This window comes from Salminus brasiliensis, chromosome 1 (genome assembly GCF_030463535.1).
Source record: "Salminus brasiliensis chromosome 1, fSalBra1.hap2, whole genome shotgun sequence".
Classification (NCBI taxonomy): domain Eukaryota; kingdom Metazoa; phylum Chordata; class Actinopteri; order Characiformes; family Bryconidae; genus Salminus; species Salminus brasiliensis.
The window spans coordinates 51,726,940-51,738,604 of NC_132878.1; the positions used below are offsets into that span (position 1 = coordinate 51,726,940).

Here is an 11,665-nt window from a genome sequence, read left to right on the forward strand (position 1 = left end):
TTGGTGTGTTTACAGAAGCCTATACAAGGTTTGGACAGGACTGTCTCACATTTTTATAGTGTGTAAGAGGTAGTTTAAGGGTTAATTCATTTGTAGTAGTAATTTAGTCAAGGTAAAATATGGTGAGGATCATTTTATAAAAACACATGATTGTATTTTCCAAAATACAATCGGAGTGCCACAACACTCTAAAACACTATATGAATGTAAAAGTGTGTGTTTATGACTTTTCCATGATTGCATAATCTCTCTCTCTGCTCCATTCTTCCTCCTCTCTCTCTCTCTCTCTCTCTCTCTCTCTCTCTCTCTCTCTCTCTCTCTGCTCCATTCTTCCTCTTCTCTCTCTCTCTCTCGCTCTCTATCTCCACCCTCCCTGTCTCCGCCCTCGTCCCTGGCTTGGCCTTTATAGCTGTTAGCAAGTAGAATGGAGAGAGAGAGAGTGATCGTGTCATAGTGAGAGAGAGAGAGAGAGAGAGAGAGAGAGAGAGAGAGAGAGAGAGAGAGAGAGAGAGTCTTCAGCAGCATTTGATCTTTACTCTGAAGTTCAGTAGATCTGGAAAGGTAAGCAAGCAAGCAAGCGCGTGCATGTGTGCGTGTGTGTGCGTGTGTGTGTGTGTGTGTGTCGACTCTTGGAAGTTTCCTGAATGCCAGCATCGCTCGCAGTGCTGATAGAAACATCGTGACCAGTGACGTCAGCGATCACAGGCGTGCACGTTTACCGTCAGACAACACCGCAGACACGCTGAAAACCCCTCGAGGAACTGGCCCGTTACCCGTGGGGAAAGAGTCTGAGGAGGATGGCATCGCTGTGTGTGTGTTACGCCATGCCTGTAGGCTGGCCGTCAGAAGTTTGGGGACACTTGGCTTTTTGTGTGAAAAACTGTCGTTGCTGTTCAGGGAACTACTTTCAGGGGCTTCACATATAAAAGCTCAGTATTTAATGTTGGATAGAGGACCCCTTGGAACGTGTCACACTGCTGTGTCGTTGTGTGCTGTGAACGACTGAATACCATTGAGCGTTGTAGAGCAGGCCCTTAATGCATGCATGTATGTATGTGGTCTGATACATTGATTAGACTAATCAATTGAAAATATATTGGACCTGTCTGTTGACTTGCCAACGTTTAGCCATGGAGGCTGATGGGCTAATACTATAGCCCATATGATGATGTAGCCATATAAAGTGAGAGATTACATGGCATGTACCTGGGGGGCCTTTTGCTGTGCTGCCAGAGTCTCATGCATGGGGTGGGAGCTGTTCTTCAGCATGGATGCCAGCTTGCCTGTCATCCTCCTGTCTCCCACCACCTGCACTGGGTCTAAGAAGCATCCCAGGACTGAGCCGACCCTCTTTATGAGTTTATCCAGTCTCTTCTTGTCTGTCGTCGAGATGCTACTGCCCCAGCAGACCACTCCATAAAAGATGGCAGATGCCACCACTGTCCGTGTAATCTCGCCCATGTTGATTATTTGGATTTGTTTTTGTCATTCTGCATGTGTTCATGTACTGCTCTCTTTAAAACATACTACTGCATGTGTAGTCATGTGACTCAGTCCTGTCCAGTCTGCAACATGGACGTTCATTAATCATAATTAAGCACTAATCTAAACACTATCCCATACTTAGTACAGTGATTATTACCGAAAATATGCTGAACTCCATTCAGTTAAACATGATTAATAACTCTTTGTGTAATGTTAATATCAAAATGTGTCATAATACAATACAGTATTGGCCTGTGGCCCAGTGTACATTAGTATTGTAATGTAGTGTTGCTTCTTGGAATAAACCTGGTTAGTATAGTAAGTCGATGAAAGCATGGCCATGGTAGTAGGAGTAGGGATTGCATGGCTGTAGGACAAGAGAGAACATTGTTACATTGAAAGCTAGAAATGGGAATTTACAGGAAGATAAATGGGGCCAGGAGGAACTTCAGATGTGTTTTTCCTCACGAATGTCAGTTATTTCAAAACTATCCTTTCGAACATCTTCCCCAAACCTTTTAATGGACGCTGTAGTTGTAGTTCGGTTGTATGCCTAGATGTATTCAGCTGACAAAACCGCACATTTGGCATTCAGAATTATTGGACTGCATACCACCACTCACTGCTGTAGTACATATTAAGGTATGTCAGTATGCTGGCTTTTGTAGTGCACTACAAATGTACAGTAAAAGTTAACAGCAAAGCTAAAAACTTACTGTAGCAATTTGTAAACAGTACACATTTTTGTATAATATGCTGCATATGTACGATCTTAAAATTATTATTATTATTATTATTGATGCCATGAAAGAATTCAATAAAGAACCATGTTTGTAAAAGAGATGAGTGAGTGGAAAAAAAAAAGCTTTTATTTGCTAAAGAACCTTTACATCAGATGAGAGGTTATTTAAGCTTTTAGGAGGTTCTTCACACTCACAAATCACTATTACAAACATGGTTTTGCTATATAGGGCAAAACCCCAATAAATACAGTAAAGCTCTGGTATTTACTGTCATATACACCTGCCAGTGATGCTCTCTTGGATTTTCATCATAGCCAGGATTCAAACTCGCAGTATTCTCACAACTGGGCAAAACACACAAAATATTATCCACTTGTACTTGTCTTCATAAATTGTGTTCTTCTATCCTGTAAAGGTGTCGGTATGGCTCGGTGGGTGGCTGTGATTGGAGGAGGCAGCTCTGGACTGGCTTGCATTAAGTGTTGCTTGGATGAAGGGCTGGAGCCAGTATGCTTTGAGAGCAGTGATGACATTGGAGGGCTCTGGAGGTTTAAGGTGAGGTGAAGTGATCATCGATGGTCTTGCTGTGTTACTGTTGGGCGACTGTAAAATTGCCTTGTTATTTTAGTAGAGTGTCATAATGACAAGGACACTCCTCTTTCTCACCCACACTTGCAGGAGAATCCTGAGGAAGACAGGGCCAGCATTTACCACTCAGTGATCATCAACACCTCAAAGGAGATGATGTCTTTCAGCGACTACCCCATTCCAGCCCATTTTCCAAACTTCATGCACAACTCGTACATCATGGAATACTTCCACATGTATGCTGAGCACTTCAAGCTCTGGCCATACATTCGCCTGAAGGTGAGCTGACCCAACTATTACTAATTGATTGCGCTTGCATTAATCGGGATGAGCAGAGGACCATCATTTATGTGGGAGACTGTGAATAATGTTGTATTGTTACATTGATGTCAGAATATACACTACTCCAAAAAGTTAGGAAACTGTAAAAAATGCATGCTATGGTGACATTATATCAGGATAGTAGAGCATTTAAGTAGCAGCATGCAGCAGTGATTTCCTCATCTTAAACAAGTTCAGTAGATCTGGAAGTGTCGACTCTTCAAAGTTTCCTTAATGCCAGCATCGCTTGGAGGCCTGTAGGCTAATACTGTAGCCTACATGATGATATAAAGTGAGAGATTACATGGCTTGTACCTGGGGGGCCTTTTGCTCCATGGTGAAGGGTGATTGCTCTAGGTCTGTACTTTCATGTATCTGATGGGTGTAATAAGCAGGGTTTTGACTGATTTAACATCATATTTATTTTATGCTGGCATCACAAGGTCATACAATAAAATAACAACGTTCCTCCAGGACCATGGTGCAACATAGACACAGTGCGTACAGAACACAAGTGCAACACAAACAAGTGCAGACAGACAACACAACACAGAACAGACAGAGAATAATACATAATTGGGGGTAGTGTGCAAATTATGCAAGGTGTAGTCCAGTGAGGTAGTAAAGTTATTTACATCAGTTCAGAAGTTGTGTTGAGTTGAGAAGTCTGATGGCTTAGGGGTAGAAGCTATTGCAAAGTCTGGTCATATTGGACCGGATGCTGCGGTACCTTCTTCCTGATGGCAGGAGGGAGAACAGTCTGTGTGATGCTGGTTGCTTTGCGGATGCAGTGAGCAGTGTAAATGTCCATGACGGAGGGGAGAGAGACTCTGATGATCCTCTCAGCTGTCCTCACAATGCGTTGGAGGGTCTTGTGGTCAGAGGCTGTGCAAGTCCCGAACCAGGCAGTGATGCAGCTGCTCAGGATGCTCTCTATGGTCCCTCTATAGAAGAGGGTGAGGATGGGTGGAGGGAGACGGGCCTTTCTCTCTATTTTATAACAGTTAGGTAAAGATATTATCACAATGCGTAATATTTAACACAAGATTTTGACATGCAGATAAAATGCACCAGGAGTTGCAGATTTTAACACTGTTATCTAAACTAGAGATGGGCAATTATCGAATGGCCATGTAATCTCGCCATGCCTTTCTGTGACTCTTCCAGTCTCTCCGTATTTTTGTTGCAATTTGCCGATGACTTGCTGTCACACCCTAAGCTCAATAGCCCCTTCCGTCTGAGAATATCCTGTTTGAAGCCTCGCAGTGGCGAGGTACTGTTGATCAATTGTTAGGTGTTGTCTTGGTCTCACGATGTGAAAATGTGAACAGCTTGATGATTAGGACTGTTTAAATACCAATTCTAATATAAGCAGGAAATGTATTGGTGGATTCATGGATCAAACCCCTGTTGTGAATTTTGCCGTTAAGCTCCTTGTTGGAGAAACAGCAAGTCATGCAAAAAGTACTAAAACACTGAACATTTGGACATGTGCATTCAAATGTTTGGAGAAGGTCACATTAAGTTCACCTGTAATAGTTACAGTGCATTTTAGGTTCATCCCGAAATTTCACCCGAAATATCCCTAACTTTTTGTGAGTAGTGTATATTGAGGCCACAGGCTGTTTTTACGCTCTAACATCAGGTGTGTGGGAGTGAGAGTGACACATTAACACATATTGTACCACATTGTACTTGCACAATGACCTTTCTGATTAGGGCAGTGCTCGAAATATGTTGTGTATCCAATTATGTTGCACTTCGCCTCTTGTGTGTGATTCAACTGACCCATCAGTATTCATTTGTTGAAGATCGAGTGTATTCATAAACTTTGTTTTGAATTCCAGACAAAAGTCCTTCAAGTCACTCCAAGACCAAACTTTGCTCATTCTGGTCAGTGGGATATAGAGACGGAGGACAGCCAAGGGAACAGAGAGAAACATGTGTTTGATGCTGTGCTGGTGTGCACTGGACACCACTGCCACCCGCACATTCCTGTAAAAGACTTCCCAGGTATTGCAGCAAGTTGTGCTCTAACATTGTAGACCTAGGTGGACCATGATGAGCACCCAAAACCCTGATATAAAAGAGTCTCTGAATAAAGGGTTCATTTCAGTTTATATTTTTAACTGCACCATGTTGCATAATGTCAATATTGAAGGAGCCATGGCACCTGCCCAGGAATGAACTTTGGACTGTAGGTGTACAGGTGCAACAGAGGCTTTGCTAGTACTCTGTGTTCCTATCAGATGTATAGGCAGTGGTAGAGTGGTGCACTTTATGCACAATGGATAAAGCCTACAGAAGTCAAACACATACTATTTGTAATGCAAGCATAATTGTGTTGCAGTTTCGGAAACCTGTTTGAGGAAATTCAAAGAGAGTCTTGTGCTGGAAACAACCAGGAGATCAGCAATTCTAGAAATGCTCATTCCAGCCCATATGACACCAACAATCATGTCGCACTCAATATCTTATATATATATATACACACATATAATGTGTTATAAGTACTGCCTTTTAAGTATTTTTTGGTTTGATTCAGATCACACAAGGACATCCTGCTGGAGAAGAATTGAACTAGATATTAGATAATAGATATTTGTAGCATCCTGGGTCTCAAAAGAGTAGCTTCTGAGAAAGCCAGCACATAGGCCAGGATTTTAACTAAGGTTAAAAGGTAACCTTTGGTTTGGAATGCTGGCAAATGCTGTATTTTTCATTTGAGGCACACAAGGTTATGAATAAACATCTTAAATGTAATATAATAAATAATTAATAAAGGGTAATTCAATTGAAAAGTCTTTTAAAATGTGATTTGTTGTGCTCACTCAGTTTCCAAGTTTTTGGGGATAATAATTCACTTATCTTTAGGGCTGGACACATTCAAGGGTAAATACTTCCACAGTCGGGATTACAAGACCCCAGAGGAATGGCGTGGCAAGAGAGCGGTTGTGATTGGAATTGGCAATTCAGGAGGCGACATTGCAGTGGAGCTTAGCAGGATGACCAAGCAGGCAAGTCCAGCACTACTGCAACAAATCTTGTGTAAAGCTGACGTTTTGCTTCAGTGACATGTCGTCATCAGAGTATTTGAACTGAATGTATCTGAATGAAAAGATGCTGAGGTAAAACATGTTTCTCATTTGTCTGAGGTAATGAATGTGTTTAGTCAGCACCAGTGAGCACTCACTGGAAAGAAAGATGAGACCTCAGACTGCCTTCAGCAAAGTCTCACAAACTCATTGGCGCTGAGACACTCACTACCACCACCTGGTGGAAGGGAAAATCAGGGATGGGAGAACATAAAACCAGAGCATGGGTCCAGAAGAATACACCTGGACACTTTTAAAAGAAATGCCAGAAAAGGCTTCTGAGAAAGATGCTATAGAACAGTGGTTGCCAAACCTAGAAGGCCGTATTGTGCTCAGCTTCAGAGAATTTTACAGTATTTTTGATAGTCTGGGGTACCATTGCTTTGAATATTTTAGAGTTTTCTCTGATACCAACACACCTGATGCAACTAATGAACAAGTTGACAAGCCCTTATTGAGGTGAGTAGTATGTAAAAGCATAGTACAACATGAAAAAGAGTGGTACTTCATGACCGATTTCAGAACCACTTTTAGAACCAATTTTCTTTTATAAACAGTTGTTACTTATATGGGCAAAAGTGAAGGCAGTTCTTTTGAAAATTAAACAACCTCTGCACTTCTATGAAAATGAAAGGAATGACCACTCAATCAGCTGCTCTTGAAGGTTTTTCCTAAAGGTTTTTCCTGGAATTATATGTCCAAGCAGATAACCCTAAAAACCAATGTTCAGGCCGGTGCACAGCTGTGTGTGTATGTCATGTTATGTTATGTTATGTTATGTTATGTTATGTCATGTTATGTCATGTTGTTATAAAAAAAGTGTTGTGTCTCTCCAGCTTTTTCTGAGCACTAGGAGGGGTTCCTGGATCCTGAATCGCGTGGGCTATAAAGGCATTCCCACGGACATGGTCTTTAGCAGGTTTGAACGAATGCTTCGGATTGTTGTGCCTCGTAATGTCATAAACAGCTTTGGAGAGAAGGCACTCAATATGAGGTTCAACCATGCAATGTATGGACTGCAGCCAAAACACAGGTACAGTAACTCAATTATAATCTACTCCCTTAATTATTCAGAGTGCAAATTTCAGAATCAACATTGTCATAAAAGAGCCTCTCAACAGCACAGTGTAACAGTAAATAAACCTTGTTGGAGACTGTCTGTTTTTAATTGGATGCATTACATTCACAAAACACCAATTAAACAATGATGGCAATGAAAGTTGCCAGTCACCTGATTGAAATCCAACTGAGCATGCGTTTCTTATGCTGAAGAGAAAACCTAAGGGATCAAGTCCCCGAAACAAGCAAGAGCTAAAGATGGCTGCTTTGGCTGATTGGCAGGGCATCACCAGTGATGGTACTCAGCACCTGGTGATGTCTGTGAATCTCAGACTTCAAGCAGTCATTGCATGCAAGACATTTGCAACAAAGTACTGAGCATGACTGCTTTAAATGTAGCTATCATTGCTATGTCCCAAACATTATCGTGCCCTAAAATAAGTTAAACTGAAATGTGTGCAATTCTGTTTTTTGTTGTTGTTTTTTAAGCCAGGAATGTGGGCTTTAATTAATTGTATGTGTCTGTTGCTGTGGGTTTACAGTTGTAATGTAGTGGAAGCTTTGGTATGTCATATGCACATTAATTGAGCAAATGTTTCCCCATTTCTCTCCCTTAGACTGCTTAGCCAACATCCCATGGTGAATGATGACCTGCCTAACCGCATTATCTCAGGCACAGTTAAGGTCATGCCCAACGTGCGTGAGTTCCGCGGTTCCAGCGTGGTCTTTGAGGACGGCACTGTTGAGGACAATATTGACCTGGTCGTGTTCGCCACTGGCTATACCTTTTCTTTCCCCTTTCTGCCCGATCACGTGGTCTCTGTAACTGGGAACAAGACGTCACTGTATAAGCATATGTACCCTCCAGGCCTTGAGAAGTCCACTTTGGCTGTAATTGGCCTCATCCAGCCTCTGGGCGCTATCATGCCCATCTCTGAAATGCAGGCCCGCTGGGCCACACGTGTCTTCAAAGGTGAGTGAGTGAGTGACTTAGCCTGCTGGATGTCCCAGCTCAGTATGCTTTCATCGTGAGCTGTGAGATTTGTGGAATAAGTGACCCAATTACTTGACTGGGCTGTGGCTTTTCCGTAGTAGGATGGCCGCTCCATGTTATGTAGATTATACTGCACATGACTGTTGTTGTTTTGTGGTGTCATGTAGGACTGCTTAAGCTTCCATCAACGGGAAAAATGCTGAAAGACATCAAAGCAAAGGAGGAGCAAATGGCTAAAAGGTAAGAAACAGTTACCTATGGCATGACCCAGTTCTGGTCTTGGAAGATGTGGGTTCACTGTCTGGTCCAACTGCTGCTGTAGAGAGAATAAAAGCATAGGAGTATTGAGAAAGAGCTTAAAGATCACAAACAGGTCACAAATACACACAATTTTATAATTTCATAATAGTCGATAAATAATTTGTGGTAGTTGCTTAAAATGAAAAACTATTATTGGTTAATAATATATACCCTGATTAATGAATAATTAAGGTATCAATTGGGGTTAAGCCTTTAGATTTGAGTTTAAATAATAATTACACAATTACATTATATATTACATAGTTGTTTATGCAAGAATGTATATTCATAGACAGTTTACACTCTAAATTCACAGGTTCAGTCTGCACTTCCAACTTTTTCCCATTTTTATTCTACACCGCAATGCTGAACATACAAAAATATAACTCCTCAAATTCATTAATTGATGCATGTTTAGCAAAGTCTCTGCTCACTTTAGTGTATTTTGTTGTTAGTGACTTTTGCAAGGCCCTGAAGATATGTCTAAGCCCCAAGAGTTGAAGTAAACGTCACTTCAGTGTATTTTGTTGTCAGTGACGTTTACTTCAACTCAGACAACTTAGACATATCTACAGGGCCTTGCCAAAGTCATCACATTTGTCTAAATTACAAATGACACACAGATTGTTTCAGTTAGTATTTTTATTTCAAAACAATATGCTAAAAGTAAATGTAAAAATTCTGTAAAAACTGAAAAAGTCATCAGCCCTTCAGACTGTTATTTAGTGGAACAACCCTCTGCTGTAATAGCAACTTTGGTAGCAATTGCCACCAATTTTATTTGGCAGATTTGCCTTAGGTTGTTCAGGTTGTGACCAAAATTTCTTTGAGGTGGTTCTTGGGATCATTACCCATTGTGCAACATAATAAACCTAAACTATTCCAAAATCATTTATAAACATCTGAGAATGTATACTTTCACAATTAGTGAAGTTTACAGCTGCAAAGGCCAATTAAAAGACCACGTCTTTTATCCCAAGCAGTATGCTGGGACCTTGAATGTATTTCTACTCCTTCTAGTGCTTAGTCATATAGAGTGCCTGTATATCATGTACATCACTGCCCTCTGCTGCAGCGTAATTCTTGCCATCCTCATTCAGGTATGTGGCCTCTCAGAGACACACCATCCAAGTAGACTACCTGCCCTACATGGATGAGTTGGCTGGACAATTGGGTGTGCATCCCAGATTGTTCTGGCTCTTCTTAACGGATCCTGGTTTGGGCTGGAGGGTATTGTTCGGTCCCAGCACCCCATATCAGTATCGTCTGTTTGGGCCAGGCCGGTGGGATGGGGCTCGCAAAGCCATTTACACCCAATGGGAGCGTGTGACCCAGCCTATGAAGACCCGCAGCGCTCCTGTCCAGGAGTCCCACTACTCTTCACTTCCTCTACTCCTGTCTGTGTCAGCCGCTGCCGTGTTCTCAGCTGTTTACTACACCGGGTCCAACCTGGCTGGAGTTCTTCCAGACTTCACGCCCCTCCTGGACAGAGTAACAAGTTATCTGCCACGACTCATGTCAAAGCAGTGACCACCTCAACTGCCTCCAGACCCCTCCGAGAGGGCTGATTGTTCTCTTGTGGGAGTGATATATAGAAGACGGCTGTTAGGTTGAGGAAGCAAGAGTGGAGGGGTGTCATCTGGTAAAATTACATGACATTTAATTCCTTTTAACATTTCTATATGAAACTCTTAATAGCCCTGACTACTAAACTCTTAATGGTCCTTATTAACACATTTTACACTTTTCCTACAAGCTCTTGGTCGTCTTTTTTGAGAAATGCTTTTGGGTTAATTTTGAATTACGCTGCTTTTTGTCTACTAGGGAACTCTCAGTAGCCTTATTACTTCATAAGGAGAATATGCATATTCATGTTTTAGCAATAGAATTAAGTTGAGATACTGAAGTTGAGCATCATCAATGCCTGACCAGCAAGTGCCTTAGATGTTGATACCTACTGAATTTGTTTTATGTTTGTGTGCCATTTTAATTTGTCGAATAAATTTCTAAGCCATTTCCAACCTTCTTAGTCAGTGTCTTTTTATTTTAATGCAATTATAGTTCCTTGTACATATTTCAGTGAAACACAAACAATTTTAATAAGAACTTATTTGAGGCTGTTTGTATGTGTATGTGAGAATCTTTGTCTATGTAGTAACATAAAAATAAAAATATATTAGCAGAAACATTGATTATGGTTGTCTGTGTATTTGTTTGAAAGATCGGCACTCACCTCCAAACAAGAATAAAACTTATTAAACTGTTTTATTTGAATAATAGTTTTCCATATACTGTTTTAGTTGTTTCTTTTTATAGTGTGCATTGCAAAGCATTGTTATCCCATTGTCTGGTATGATCAGGGATGGTGTTCCTGTGTAGAACGTCAATGTTAATGCATATAGCAACTATATACTTGGGTTTTTTTTTCATCACACTAGTATACTAACAATGCCATTGCAACCATTCAGCACATCAAAGCTAACACCAAGCAGTATCATTGCAACCACCCTGGCAATAATCATATTTGACATATTAACTAGTCAGAAGCACATCAACCATCTGATGACCACCTAGCAACAACCTGAGGTACCATAGCAACTGCTGTGCTTGAGGAGATTTTTTGTTTGTTTGTTTGTTTAAGTTTGTTTTTACCCAGTAACATTTTATTTAAGCTGGTTTTTGGCTGGTTTTACTTTGAGTTATTACTGAATTTAAGTAACAATACGTAAGAATGAGATCCAAGAGACCATACTACTTTTTCTTAATACTGATACCCAATGGTGGAATTGTGGAAAATCTTTCAGGGGGGTTATTAAACTTCCATTTTGAAAGCATCTACGTGTGCAACCATGTATAAATTGGCCCCATCATCAGGAGATGGCAGGCTTGATTTGCTGTGATGCCACAGCCATCCATGACCAGGAGTCCCATTGAGCATAACTGGTCTTGCTCTCTCTGAGAGGGTAGGAATTCCTTAATTATGCCAAACAATTCCTGCAGATTTGTTCAGGAGCATGTTCATGCGGCAACCTCCTAAAAGTGTTCTATAGGATTCAGATACAGTGTCTAGAAAGACCACT

At 41.1% G+C, this 11,665-nt stretch overlaps 1 protein-coding gene across 1 annotated transcript; it reads left to right on the forward strand.

Annotated features, from left to right (window-relative positions):
- The first annotated feature begins 445 nt into the window (after window positions 1–445).
- On the forward strand, window positions 446–10,606 carry LOC140557579 (flavin-containing monooxygenase 5-like). Its single transcript, XM_072682129.1, has 9 exons — window positions 446–561; window positions 2,644–2,783; window positions 2,907–3,095; window positions 4,985–5,150; window positions 6,012–6,154; window positions 7,069–7,265; window positions 7,909–8,264; window positions 8,453–8,525; window positions 9,686–10,606. The coding sequence occupies exons 2-9, from the start codon at window positions 2,652–2,654 to the stop codon at window positions 10,113–10,115; spliced, it is 1,686 nt and encodes a 561-aa protein (XP_072538230.1). The 5' UTR covers window positions 446–561; window positions 2,644–2,651; the 3' UTR covers window positions 10,116–10,606.
- The last annotated feature ends 1,059 nt before the right edge of the window (window positions 10,607–11,665 follow it).

Bases quoted from the DNA above. Each gene is read 5' to 3' on its own strand.
- LOC140557579 (XM_072682129.1), top strand. From the start codon at position 2,652: ATGGCTCGGTGGGTGGCTGTGATTGGAGGAGGCAGCTCTGGACTGGCT. The intron at 3,096-4,984 runs GTGAGCTGACCC...TTTGAATTCCAG, and splicing joins GGCCATACATTCGCCTGAAG to ACAAAAGTCCTTCAAGTCAC. The intron at 6,155-7,068 runs GCAAGTCCAGCA...GTGTCTCTCCAG, and splicing joins TTAGCAGGATGACCAAGCAG to CTTTTTCTGAGCACTAGGAG.